Source organism: Dromaius novaehollandiae, chromosome 10 (assembly GCF_036370855.1).
Source record: "Dromaius novaehollandiae isolate bDroNov1 chromosome 10, bDroNov1.hap1, whole genome shotgun sequence".
Taxonomy (NCBI): Eukaryota; Metazoa; Chordata; class Aves; order Casuariiformes; family Dromaiidae; genus Dromaius; species Dromaius novaehollandiae.
The window spans coordinates 1,124,536-1,138,819 of record NC_088107.1 but is presented as its reverse complement, the minus strand read 5'-3'; the positions used below and the strand labels follow the sequence as shown (position 1 = coordinate 1,138,819).

At 47.3% G+C, this 14,284-nt stretch overlaps 1 protein-coding gene across 2 annotated transcripts in view; it reads left to right on the top strand.

Moving 5' to 3' along the window:
• The window catches only part of ADAMTS7 (ADAM metallopeptidase with thrombospondin type 1 motif 7), a 78,773-nt gene that overhangs the window by 15,918 nt on the left and 48,571 nt on the right, over positions 1 to 14,284 (top strand). For both annotated transcript variants that reach the window (XM_064517807.1, XM_064517808.1), the window contains 4 exons: positions 1,469 to 1,612; positions 7,579 to 7,723; positions 8,199 to 8,291; positions 9,378 to 9,523. In XM_064517807.1, coding sequence (XP_064373877.1) covers positions 1,469 to 1,612; positions 7,579 to 7,723; positions 8,199 to 8,291; positions 9,378 to 9,523 — 528 coding nt within the window. The remainder of the gene's footprint in view (positions 1 to 1,468; positions 1,613 to 7,578; positions 7,724 to 8,198; positions 8,292 to 9,377; positions 9,524 to 14,284) is intronic.

Here is a 14,284-nt window from a genome sequence, read left to right as displayed (position 1 = left end):
CTGCACTAAGCACAGTCCATTGGCTTTGTCACTTTAATTCACCTTCTGTGTTTCCCGTGGGTATGGTATGAACAATACCACGGGGGTGCTCATCTTCTCAGACAATACTTGTTGCTCATTATTTCAGTTACATTTTTAGTTATTGCTTTTGAGACACTTAGAGGTGAACCATATGTCTAACAGTAAGGAGCCTGAACAGTTGCGCTAAATCTCATCCATTAATTTAAGTAACATCACTTAACGGCCTACTTTGTGATGACTGACTGCTCCACGATTGCCCTTCAAATCAGCTGCCCCTTGAGCTTTTCCACATAGACTTGCTTATTGATGGTAGGGGAGTAATGAATGTATTTCTTTCTGAGCACATGCAATTTAGTGGATGCAAATAGCAGTAATAATAAGGCAAACACTAGGCTTGGAACCTGCACATTTCTAGAAACACATCATGATACATGTAAATGGAAAAGGAGTTAATCATGACTCTCCATGTTTCAGGCTGTGTCTAGCAGAGAGTTTTCTTGTGCTCTGGTGAAAGCAGAGAAGATACAAGGCAAATATTTGTTTATAAAGAATAAAGCACAGGCCAAAGAGCCTTGCACTGAATTCTTTAGGCTATATTTTATGCACACCTGTACTGAATTTGGGCCTGTTCAGGTGGAAATACCCCTAGTTTACTCCAGCATAAGGAAAAGGATAAGCAAGCTTCTGGGGAATGCGGGTAGCGGGAGCTGTTTTTCTCCTTTTTCATTGTATCGTGGGACATAGAGAACACACACATCCCTGAACACAGCTGAGTTACCACAGCTTACCAAGTTACCTCCCATTTGCCATCATTAGCCATAGTAGTTAATCAAGTTGCATGCTTTTGGCATGCTCTGATTACAAGATAAAACAATTTCGTGCAAGCTGGTGCAAGGAGCACATAGACAGGCAGTTCCAGTGGCTCAGCTTATTTGCTAGTGCAGTGCAGCTACGCTTTGCGGCCCTGAGACGTGCAAGAGGAAAACTCCCACTTCTCCCAGCTGCCGTCGTCTCCCTGTGTTCATTGCTGCCGTCGTCTCCCTGTGTTCATTGCTTAGCAGCGTTTCCTACTGCAAAAGCGCAGAGACACTGCAGCCTCTGTGCAGCGAGAGGCGATCTCTGTTTCAGTCAAGAGGGCAGAAAGGAGATGCAGAAAGGAGGATTCACCCAAGGCCACAGAGCTGAGATTAGCCCCTGGGTGCCCAGCTTCTGTCCACTAAAGCATGGCCCCAGGTTGACAAAGTCCATGGCACTGTCTCTAGTTTCATTAAAATTTCCCAAACTGCCAAATGCCCTTGTGTTTGTTAATCCACAAGTCCCCCGAGAAGCTCTGAGTGTTTGCAATGTCGGGTGTGATGTATGTCATTCTGCTAGAAAGCAGAGAACCTGCGTGGTTGTGGCAGGCATGTGGCTCACCTCTCCTTTGTGGGACTGTGCTCTTACACAGTTTTGGGATTCAGCATGATGGAAGCAGCAATGACTGTGAGCCAGTTGGGAAAAGACCTTTCATCATGTCTCCACAGCTCCTGTACGATACGTCCCCACTCACCTGGTCCCGCTGCAGCAGGGAGTACATCACACGATTCCTCGAGTAAGTCTCTCACTTTCTCTTCTCATCTTCCTTTTGTGTGGATGCTCAGCCTCCATACGTGAAAGTTGAGGTGGGCTTTGGGGTCTGCAGTCAGCAGAGTGACTCATCTTACTGCTCTTAGAAGTCAACCCCATGGGATTTGGAGGTGTTTTTAACTGGCTCAGTTGCCTAGGTCTTTGCTAGGAAGAATGAGTATTTGTACACAAAAGCAATGCAAACATTTGTGTGGCGGCACACTAGGTTGTTGCTTTTGGTTTGGACAAATAAAGCCAGAGCAGTTTTCTTTGTTGACTTAGCAGTCTGGGTTCCCAAAGTGTATTTGCTCAGCAGCAGAACGCTGGAGCCAGGTCTGCTCCTCCATGCTCCTGTGACAGTCAGGGCCAGGACTGGAGCCCCGTTTCATTTGTACCAGCATGACTGAGGGCAGTCCAGCTGGAAGCACGTCGACCCATCCAAGCTGCTGAGCAGAAGGAGCAATTTTCCATAGCACACGGGATTTATACAGCTTACTGCACCAGAGGGAGGTCTTTCAGAGGTGAAAATGGACTATGTGGGCCCATGTGTTGCAACCCAGCCAGACCCACATTGCCGGGAGGTCGGTGGGTGCAGTGCCAGGGAGCCAGGATGGCCACCTTGCATTGCCGGGAGGTCGGTGGATGCAGCGCCAGGGAGCCAGGGCTGCTATGGTCTGCGTGCACGTGTGTGTGTGTCAGGACCAGGCTTCAGATACCGCTGCGGTGTGATCTCCATGTTTGTCTTCCCATGACATTCACAGCACCTTGTAAATATGAGCGTGTGTTTGGTTGCCAGGGGGGAAAGGGAGTGGCTTTGACATTCATTTATTGTCCCCAGATATTTTTTCTCCCTACTGAGGTTTGGGGTGTCTCATTGCAGAGCGCTGGACAGTCTGATCTCTCTTTACACTCATCTTGGCAGAGGGACACTGCTCAGGGCAAACTAACAGTGTTTGCCTATAGGCAGGAGGCATCACATGATGAAATTAAACTAAGCCAAATTCTTTCATGCATTTGTTTATTTTTAGCACCCTGTGGCTGATTATTCAGCCTGTTGTTATTAAGTTCTTAAGAACATGGCCCAGAGATTTGCATTTCTTAGCCAGTATCGTGCACTGGAGGAATATTTTTCTTCCTTACTACAGGAAGATTAGAAAACAATGAGAGCATCTGCAAGAAACAGCACCGGGGAAAGCTCTAGCTCTGTGCTGATGTGTTAGCAAGGGCCCAGGGAGTTGCATGATAGGAACTTTGGCTGGGTGCTGATCCCCCATTTCTAAATCCCAGTCAAATCAATCCCAGCCAAAAACATACAGGCTTGGCCCCCAGGTAGGATGAATTATCGTTGATTTATGGTCTTCGGTGGAATGGTGCTTTCTTGAATCCTCAGAATACTTGGCCCTCTATTTTTAACCTTCACTTTTAGCTTAAGAATTTCCTGCTTGGAATAACCTTGAGCTGCTATTAGATGCAACAGGGAAGAAGCAGACCATCTGGATGCTTTTCCAGTTGTGTTTTTGTCTGTCTTTACTCTTCTCCCAGAGGGGGCAGCTCTTCCGTCAAGAGCGGAGAACAGTTCAGCAGGCCTCTTTCAATGTCTGCAACATCCCTGAGGCAAAGGAGAGGCCTGTTGTGAGCACAGACATGAGTATATTATAAGACGATGTTGGCAGGAAAACGGGAAGGAGTAAGCCAAAATATGAGACTCGGCTGACCTGGGGTTGCTAGATGTGCTTGGAACAGACCTCATGTTAAAAAAAGTGCGCTTTCAGATCATGATTATTATTTTAGAAAAGGGAGAATGCCGCTGAATATTTAAGCATCTGAAAACAATTCACATCTTTGACAGTGGCATGGCCCTGCCATCCCCCTGGCACTGCATGTACAGCGCAGGGCCTCCTCGTTGGGGTCTGGCTGGGGCTAAGCATCGTGACCCCTTTGTGAGACAGCGGGTCAGGGTCCTCTCTGACACCCAGGACAGCTGAAGAGGTCACATCCCCACGTCCTCCGTCCCCCCAAAGGAATAGCATCATGAGCTCCCTCTGTTCAGGCTAATGTGGGGAGCAGTCCTTTCATCTCAGCAGCAGCCTTCCCATAGCTGCAGACCATCACGTCTCCCCTCAGTCTTTTCTTCTCTAGCTCAAACAACCACTTTTTTAGTCTTTCCTCGCAGTGATGAAGGCCTTCTTCCAGTGTCCTCCCGTGGGCTCTTCTAGTCAGGCACCACATTTCTTTAACCTGGATGTGGGTGATATTTACTTGCATTAGCAGCACCACACTGCTGCCGCCTGCTCAGCCAGAGTAACTCCAGAGCCCTTCCTCCTGCGCTGCTCTTCTGCCAGTTATTCTAGATCCTCTATTTGCGCAGCTGATTTTTCCCAAGTTTGAATCCTGCATTTGTTTTTATTGAATTCAGCCCTGGCTTTTTCGACCATTACTCCAGTTCTCCGAGAGCTTTTGGAACTTTAATCCTACTCTCAAATGTGCTTGCAGATCCCCCCCAGCATTCTCTCATATGGGGATTTAGTCATCATACCATCTAGTCCATCATCTGGCTCATTAATGAACAGACTGAATTAGGCAGATGCAGGACAAACCCCTGTGAAATCTTACTGGAGAGAGTGCAGTTTGCTGTATATCCCTTCAAAGCCGGAACAAAAATCCTGCCAATTTTTGCTGGCTCAGTCAGCCTTTTTGTGCAAAAGATGGAGGCCAATTGAAGATACCAGTAGGACTATTGTAAAGTGTTTAATGAAGAAATAGGTTTTGAACATACTGCTGGCGAAGTCAACAGCGAATCTAAATCATCCTCTCATACTGGGACTGCAGACCTCTCCCATAAACTGAGGAAAGATAAAAAGTGCCTTGAACAGATCAAAGAGCGGGAAAGGTTGACTGGGAGTTTTGGAGCAGTATGTGGAGGCCCCGTATGGTTTCGGACTGAATAGATGGTTGGTGAACTAGTCCAAAGGAGCACTAGTATCATGGATGAAGCCAACGCAGGAGCCCAATACTTAAGCCTTTACTGTCCCCAGCAAAGATACCATTCTTTCTAAGTTCAGAGAAAATATTCTTTTTAAATGTTTTCCACCAGCAGGTAAATATCTGCAGAGGTGCAATGCAGTGACTTTGCTGTATGCCTAAAATGGCTTACAGCTTGAGGCTGGACCATAATACTGCATCCAGTTGCTGAATCTACACTTAGTTAATGCCAGTTCAGCCTTACATCACCCATAAAAATCCTTCCTTCTCCGGTAGGATGAGAGAGACGATGGTTGAGCTATTGGTAGACTTGCTAGAGGCTGGAAGGAAGCAATGTATTGCAAGACACTGGGCTAGTGAAAGCAATGTGTTTACTGTTTTCGCCAGTGGGGAAGCTGCTTGTGGAAAATATATGGATGGTATTTTAAATAGTTGTGTTGTCTGTGGGCTGACTGAGCTGTCTGAGTTGTGTAGCAGGGACCTCCCTGGGGCAGGACGTGGAAGGAGGAGAGAGGTGCACGTCCTGGACGTCCACGCCGGCATCATGCCCTGGCATCGCTGGCACTCCACGGTGTGGGAGCTCTCCATTACTCCAGGCGCTTGTGCCAGCCCAGCTGCCACCCACTTCTGAACTAAGCTGCTGAAACCCACATGTTGTGCCAGCTTTGGTTAAAAAGGAATCTTATTTCAAGTTAGTTTAGACCTGTTCCCAATGACAACAAATGAAAGTAATCTAATCTGCTGAGAAACGCACGCTGGAAACCTTGTGTTGCTGGAAACAAGTTTGTTTAAATCAACACCATAAGTTAAACTTGTTACAATTCCTTTCGTGTTTGTGAAGTACCATAGCAAACCCACTTACAACAGTGAAAGCAGGCCGGGAACATCCAGGGACTCGCTGCTCTCGATCAAGCTGGCAGCATGCGTTAGGCCTTCTTGACAGTGCTTTGGGCTTAGTTTTAGCATGTCTTTTCTAAAAATGTACTGTCCAGCACAGTTTGGGCACTGTTTGTAGCTGCAAATATGAGGGTAAGTGAAGTTTGTTGCTGACAGTCTATTTTATTGTTATTAGCAGGACATTGACACTAGTGTTGGAGTATCCAGAGGGACATTTCTGGGGTCAGCGTGATGTATGAACGCAAAGACATCTGTTTTTCAACAATGAAATGTTTGTTCAAATGAAACCCTTCACCTTGAATGATGAACCTTGAGGTCCTGACTCCAGATTGAGGACTTAGCTGATGACCTGGTTGCAAAGCTAAAAATCAAGGGCTTATTCCCATGCAGTGACATTTGTGGCTTTCCTTTGGGGAGCGGCTGGACACTTTGGGGCAGCAGGATTCTCAGTGCTCACTCTGGGACTGAAGCTTGGTGGGCTGCAAGGGAGCGGTGGGAAGGAGGCTGGTCCTGCCAGCGGGGGAAGCAGCGAGTGGTGAGCGTGGTGAGCTGTGAGCTGGCTGCTGGAGTCGTGTGTGGTCGCAGTTTTGCAAGGGCCCTTGTGGACATTCTGTGCTCCTGTGGTGATGGGACTACAGATTTCCAGTTAGGATCTCCACTTTGGTTGCATGTCTATTTCACCCTTGAGCTTCAGACATCTGGAACCATGCTGTAGGCTGCAGAGGGTTGTATGGCCCCTGTAGTCATAGCACAGAGAGAACTACCTTGCTGCCAAACCACAACATAACGAAATCGGGTGTATTGTTCCCTGTATCTCCTTTGGTGGAGGTGTTGGTGGTGCCTTTTGTGTTGCCCCTTAGAGAAGCTGGGACCCCTGGGCATACAGAGGGTCAAGGGTGACAAATTTAACCCTTTCTTTTCATTTTGTACCCTTCAGTATGAGTTGAACTGCCTATGCCTAAGGTGGTTAATAAGTTAAAATACTCTTCAGGAAGAAACTGCTAGTGTTTCTGGTGAATGCAAAGTGCTCTGTTCTGTGAGTCTTTGCTTTCATGGAGAAATCCAGCTGATAGCTTCTGCCCTTCCTGATAGCTTTTGCCCTGTCTGATGCCTGTCCATTAGCCAAAATGAGTAGTGTGGGTCCAGGCTTAAAGTTATTTATAGGTAGAAATGGGAGCAGAACTGGATACGCAGGGAAGAGCAGTGCTGCTGTGCACACAGCACGGAGCTTTGCAGGACGCAGCGCTGCTGCAACCAGTGAGCACTGGAAATCACCCTCCCACCCTTGTGGGCTCACAGCTGAGCTCCTTAAAACAGCCATTTATTTGGAGATTTTGTATAAATAGCTTTTCCACAGACCTCCAAGGAGTTGCACCCAGGTCTGTTGAGTCTACAGTGTGGCTGGAAAGCCTGTGAGAACGGATACTCCTGTGGGACGGGCACTTTCGCAGTGCTCCCGTGAGAGCATTGCACAGCTTCCTTTGTCAGCCAGAAAGTGGGAGTAAACAAATTGCTGAGAGCAGTTGTAAAGACTTTGTTTGATTTGAGCAAAGATTTTTAAAAGAGAGTTGTCTGGATTTTCAGTCAAGCACGTCACCTGGCCCAAGTATGGTTTATTTTTCTAGTCTTGTTGGGTCAGCAAGCAATGTTCAATGCAATTAAGACATTGGTCTTGTGGGCTGGAGGATGTGAAATATGCAGGGGAAAGAGTCTTCGCTGCCAGGCATCCTCCCAGCAGCCGCACAGAGAAGCCCTTGCTGCTTTCGTGCACCTTCAGCTTCCCCATAACTTGCACGGCCTGGAGGACAGGGAAAGTGCTCTGAGAGCGGAGCACCTGAGCTCCCACCTAGAAAAGCAGATAACAGTGTATGCACATCGTCATGTTGGAGCAGACCTCGAGATTATTGAAGACCCAGGGTCATATCAGAATGAAAAAGTAAAAGCTTATGGTAATGAGACAATAACAAGTCATTTGCTTCCACTGCTAGCAACAGCTGGAGCATTGTATGAAACAGCATCTCCACCGGCTTGCTGGGGCTGATGGCGATGCCTGCTCTGACTTCTGTCTTGCAGCCGGGGCTGGGGGCTGTGTCTGGACGACCCGCCTGCCCGAGAAGTGCTGGACTACCCCTTGGTGCCCCCGGGCGTTCTCTACGACGTTAGTCACCAGTGCCGGCTGCAGTACGGCGCCTACTCCACCTTCTGCGACGACATGGATGTAAGCCGGGGCTTCTCCCCTGCTTTCTCAGCGTAGCACAGAGTCTGGGGCCCCGGGGGCGGTCTGGCGGCGAGGGTCCTTGCGCAGGGCAGTGCTCTCCCTGGTAACGAGGGGATGAGGCAAAGTGGTCGACTGTGGACAAAAGACCATTGTTCTCCCAGCTGAGTCAGGGGGAGGGAGGTTTGTTTGCAGAGCCCTCTGCTCCCAACGCGCCCCGTCCAGTCCAGCGGTCACTGCCTCCCTCCCGGCAGTCAACAGAGGGGTCACTCCAGGGTGGAGGGGAAGGTAAGGGAGCTGCATATAGAAATGGAGAGGCGGATGGCACGAGGAGAGGAGCAGGGAATGGAGCTGGGCTCTTTGCTGATTGATTGGTCCGGAGCCCCATTGGTGCAGGAATGTGTCTGGCAAAGTTATATTTGTGCTGGTGCACTGGACTGTGCAGTAAGCGTGTCCCATGCAAACATGTTTTCTGCAGAGTGTCTGCAATACGCTGTGGTGCACAGTGGGGAACACATGCCATTCCAAGCTGGATGCTGCTGTTGATGGTACAACATGTGGAGACAACAAGGTAATTAGAAGCAGTCATATCTGCAGCTGTGGTATTCCTTTCCCTGCCCACAAGGGAGGATTTTTGTCTGACAGGCACAAAACCTGCAGTTTTGCAGACTCCTGTGCACAGAGGATTGGCTCACCTCGCTTTCTTAGCTCTGGACAAACTCCCATTGCTTTCAGGGAGAGATGCACTTCAGTGAATCTGACTGGCTTTAAAAAAGTGAAACCTGCAGCTTATTAACACTGCATAAAAGTGCAAGTCCTATTCTGCTCTCTGATGGGTTTCTGTGGCAGACGTGGCAGACCGATTCCCACGAAGAGCTGAGGCCTGCGTAGAGGCCTCTGTTCCCCCGTTTCATTGCTCAGGTCGTGTGAACCGAGCACAGGAGCCCTGTGGGCACCTGCAGCAGCTCAGTGTGCACCGCTCCAGGTGCGCACAGGGTGCAGAAGAAGAAACCTGCCTCTCCAGGAGCTTCGATGTGCAGCCAGCTCCTGGCTGCTGCAATAACCCTTTTATAGGATAGTGCTGGCTCCTGTACTAAAACAGCCCTGTGACAGAGCCAACACACATTTCTCTTCCAGAACAGTAGCTTCCTGTCCAAGGTAGTATAAAACTCTATAGTCATAAAAATATCTGTACACTTCTCTCCTTTACGGTTTAAGTGTCACTGCCCAGTGACTTGGCCCTAGAGCACTGGGGACTGCACCATGGTTAAGCAGCCATTCCCTGGAAAACCTCCCACGTTACTCATTCTCCATGGTTATGCCACATTGGCTCTTCCTTTCTGAAATGAAGTCAGACTACAGATCTCCTTGCTGAAAGACCTCAGTGGAGGTTTGGGTTACTCAGGAGTGTTCCCTCGTGCAAATCTTCAATTAGCCCAACATCCCTGAATTTCCCATTACTTGGAGCTACACTTGGCTCTGGCAGAGCTTAGCTGACCTTCAAGCATCTTGGTGTGAAGGAAGCATGGATTTTCAGAGCAGGAGCGCTGGGCTTTAGTGCTCCTTGAGGCAAGGATCTCTGCGTCAGTGTCAATCGGTACGTGGTGATCCTATCATTAAACCTTGCTTTCCCTTCTTCTGGCTGGTCTCTTTACAGTGGTGCTTCAACGGAGAGTGTGTGCAAGTGGGTTACCGTCCTGATGCTATCGATGGCAGCTGGGGATCCTGGAGTTCCTGGTCTTCTTGTTCACGGACCTGCGGCGCTGGTGTGCAGAACGCAGAAAGGCAGTGCAACAACCCCACGTAAGCTAATGCTCCCTCGCCCCGGTTATTATACAAGCTATTCGTTTGGCTCCCCCTGAGCTGCATTTAGAGGAACCCAATACTTTCTTATCACCTGGAAAAGTCTGCCGCCATCATCTGACTGGTTTGGTCCTAACCCATTTTTGCATTACACAGCAAAACTGTACAGATGAGTGGTATCATTATTCAGTTATCTTTTAGAACAATATTCTTTTGAAACACCACAGGCAATTCATTTCACAGGGTTATGCAGCCATCTGGGCAGCAGAAAGCCTGTGGAAGTATAGAGTTTTCTGTGTCTCCTTTCACATATACATTGCTTCTGCTACATGCAGGCAGAAGGCATTTGGAATGTGATTCAAACAAAGCACAAAGACTCAATGCTTGTAAGTGTAAGACACATTCAGTGTCTTTTAGTGACAGAAAAGAAAGATAAATGTGCTTTGATCCTGATTCAGAATAATTTTGAAAAATTCCATTGCTGTTTATCACCCCTTTGCTTTCCACGAGCAATTTCTGTGCAAGTTATAATGAGCTGTGATGCAAAGTGGGAAGTTCTCTCCTATCAGACTTCACTGATGCAGCAGCCAAATCTGGCATAGGAAAGGTGACTCTCTAGTGGAAGTATCTAAATAACTGATTGTGAAGTAGCATTGTCTAGCCGGTAATTCTAGGCTGGCACATCTGCTCCCCAGATGTCTGTCTTCTTGCCAAATCAATGTTGTATTGGATTAGAAGTGAATCCCTCTGGATTGCCCAGGTGTCAGGGAGATATCTGCGACAGGAGGGAGAAAAGGGGCGTTGTGAACAAGGTGAGAAAATGAGCTGAAGGCATCTGAGCTGTGACATGCCACCAGTTTGTGATGGAGTTTCCATTAAATTAAATGCCCCAGTGTCAAGCACAGCTTAAAAGACAACGGCATGCTCAGGACACGAGGCAGGAAGGCTCCCAAAAGCTCTCCCTGCCAGGGAAGAACAGCAGCAGTGCGGGGGGAAAGCAGGCTCTGGAAGGAGGCAGGCGGCCGCTGCCAGCCTCTCGCGGTGCCATTTTCACAGCAGTCCATCCTTCCAGTCCTGCTCCTTGCCACCATTCCCGCTTGCCAACCTGATGATGCAGCTGAGCCCTCTGGGTGTCGATGCTTTCCTCACCAGCGTTTCCTCACTGGGTGTTTTAGACACATGTGCGAGTTCTCCCGAGATTCCCAAGAGTAACTGAGCATGAAGCCAAGAGCTGCTTTATGCCCTTACTGAATTTTCTAGTGGCACTCAGTTTTCAATGGCTTAAAGAGATTTGAAAATTAAAAAAGGATATCTAGTGAGCCCAGATGTGTTTTCTGCCTAACTTCTTTCTTGGGTACATTGTTTTTAACACATGGTATTGAACTGTTTAAAAAAGTGCTATGTAATCTCTTTCCTAGGTCAAGAGCTAGGTTTATGTTTGACATGAGTTTTGTGACAGAAGTGCAATTGTAGTTTACAGAGTGTTTTAAACACAGCTGCAGGCATGTAGGAGAGCAAACACTGTAAAAGCAGCAGAATTTCCCCCAGGGAGTTGTTTGTTTTGGCCACTGTAGGTAAATCTTCAGCTTTGCCCTTTGGATTAAGTGAACAAATGTATGCATTGGGTAATTCTTGCTCCTTTAGGTATTTCCTAAAGGAAGGTTATGTAAACCTAGCCATAAAATAATAATTAGTTTTTTTTTCTTCACCACAGTGTGCCCAGATTTAATTGATGAGGGAAAATGTAATTTTCATAAGGTCATAGGGGACGTGGGCCATAGAAAGTGCTGTGACCAAACCAACCTGGCAAAATGGCAAGCGTCAAGAAAAGGTGGTGTTTTCGTCGTCTGTTGGCATATGAGAAAAACCTATTGCTCCTTTTTAAAGTGCCTCTTACTTTAAAAATACTGGAAAGAATTATATTTGGAAAGAAGTATCCTGGTAAATAAGTGAGAATTTATAGTCTCATATATACAGAGTGTTTCTGTTTCTATCATTTAGAAAACATGAGCATGGAAAAACAAAAACCTTAAGAAATATATTTCTTCTAAATAGATGTCTTGTGAGATTTCTCTGCTTTGGACACTTGTTCATGTTTGACCTGTGCTTCAGTCTTCCAGTCCTCGACAGGTTGCGTTACTGTGTTGAAACAGTCAGAGAGCATCCAGCGTGGAAACCAAAGCTGGATGGGCCAAGGGTGGTTTTATATAGAGCTCCTATAAGCATGCGTCCACTCTTGTTGTGGTCAGGAGCTGTGCCCCATTGATCAGCCGACCTTTGCATCTCTGCTTGGACGGCCAAAACTGCAATCAGTCTGTGTTGTTGTTTCTCCAGAGCAAGGTAGAGAGAGGGAGAGGGCAGCTGAAAATGCTGAGAGATTTTCATAGGAATTTTAGAGACAAAACAGTCAGAAGGCTCTTTTCTAGAAAACATTTGGATGTCACCAAGCACTGTCAATTAAGCAGTTCTTAATTGCATTGTAAAATAGTTGTAAGTTTTGGGAATGCATCCTGCAAAATCTGAATCCTGTTGGCTTATAAACAAATAGTTACGGTGAGCCCAGCTCTGCTGTACTATTGGGCATGTCAGTGTTTTTACAGTAGAGCAGCACCTATTACGAATCCCAGACAGAGAACAGGATCAGGTCCGATGAATTCAGATGAGATAGATTATAAAGTTTAACCTTTTTCTCAATTAGCAAAACGTGCAGTTGTGTCTAGCTTCTTCTTGGTGCCTGTAACATGCACGAACGACAGACCTTTTGGCTTGCCAGGGTGCAGATGTTGCTCACGGTCCCTCTCCCCGGCCAGGCTGGCCAAGTGCAGAGCCCGTGGCAGTCTGGAAAACAGTGGAAAACACGGGGACGTCTCTGATGGGGCAAGGGAAACTGCAAGACCATCTGCAGAACTGTTAGGAAAGCGTTGGCAAAGTATCCCCACTGGCAGAAGTCTCTCCAGTGCTACCTTAGCACAGCTGCATCTCGCTTGAGAGCAGAATTAAGTATTGTAGCCAGAAATTGGTTTTAGCATATAAGGGTTTCAGACCCCAAAGCCCTCCCCACAGAGACGCTGTTGCAGAGGTGAACAAAAGCAGCCTGGTTAGCTGCAAGGTTGCTGTAATGAGGTAATTTTAAACAGAGCTGCCCAGAGTGCCTCAGTCCCCGTCACAGGACGTTAGGCTTGGGGAGGGAAGTGGGGGGGACTTGCCACAGCCCAGCTCTCAGCTCAGCAGTGGCAGATTTGCCACTTGTTTTGCCAGGAGTAGGAGCAAAGCAGAGTCAGAAAGCCGTCCTTGATAGCCACGGAGAGCAGCTTTTCTAAACCAGCCACGAAACAGGCAACAGCCTAATGTTGTGGGCAGGAGCACGAGCCCGGGGAAGCTCTGAGCAGTCATTGCTCTGAGAAGATGAATGCCTGCCAACACTAGTATAACAAGAGAACAGAGTTTGTGTCTGTGGCTTTCAGTTACTCACTTGGAAATACAATTCTTGAAAAAAGAGAGTATCTGTTAAAGTGCTTCAAGCAGTGGGATCATTTTCAGGTAAACGTGTGGGAAGCTGGGGAGAATTACGGTTACATCAATCTGTGCTGTCAGCCAAAGCAATCTCATCAGGTTGTAACAGCCAGGATGGTAAAACAGATGTTTTCATTCCCTGGGGAATGGAGGCAGCCAGTTTTTCCTCCTTGAGGAATGGCAATTGCCCGTCAGTTGTGGGTGTGCGGAGCTGAGGTCAGTGTCCCTGAGGAGGCAGCGATGCCTGACTGCAATTACAGGAGGTAGGAAGGCTTCAGGCACGAATGTTGCCAGTGACACTTAACTTTAATAACTGCTTTTATAGCATTATAAATGAGGGCTATAAAATTGGCCATATTTGCAACATTAAGGAGGGACAATCAAGAGGGACAAGGCTCAAAATATAGGTATGAACCTCTAGAGTCTTCATAGAGGACTTGCAAAAATGACTGATTCACTTGTCCCTTTTTTGGTGTGTTTGATCCTTTCATGAAGCAAATAGGTGCACTGATAAAAAGAAAAGCACCCCCCTTCCCTGCGACGCTGCAGCCTGGCCATCGCAGTGTTGCGCTAACGTCTGAGAACAACAAAGCGAATCTGATGAGAAACAATCGCAGATTGGATTAGACAGCTCTCGTTGCATGAAGGAAGTGAAATGTAAACAACAAACAGCAGCCGGAGGGAAGTCAACTGCACTCTAAAGACTCTGTCACCTTCCATAAGCTAGGGAGCTGATATCTCAACATTGTTATTATAAATAACATTTCGTATGTGCATTCTGTCAATAGTCTGTACATATTCCTACAAGATCCTTCAATCCAAATTCATTTGAAGTAGCTGTCTTTGTCTTTTGCCTCTTCCACTAAAGACTAGCATGTTTCTTGGGCTATTTATAGCATGCTAAATGAAAGAGTAAGAAAAATAAAGTAAAAATAACATGTGCTGTTTAAAATACACTGTTTTGCCTGCATATTGTTTTAATATACTCAATCAGGACTATTATTAGTGAGACAAGCCCCACAGCTTTTAGATCTCGATCCAAAAGCCGCTGACACTGGTGGAAGCCTGTCTGGTCCCTGTTTCTGGATCAGGCCCTTGTGCCTCTCCTCCTTGGGTTCCCTGGGGGTTTCCTGCTGGGACATTCAGAAGGTGTGCACCTGACTTTCAGCTAATTCACGTGTGTCCAGGCCCCAGATGTGATGTTGATGTTATAGTCCGATTTCTTCTAGGAAAAACCTGCACCACGTT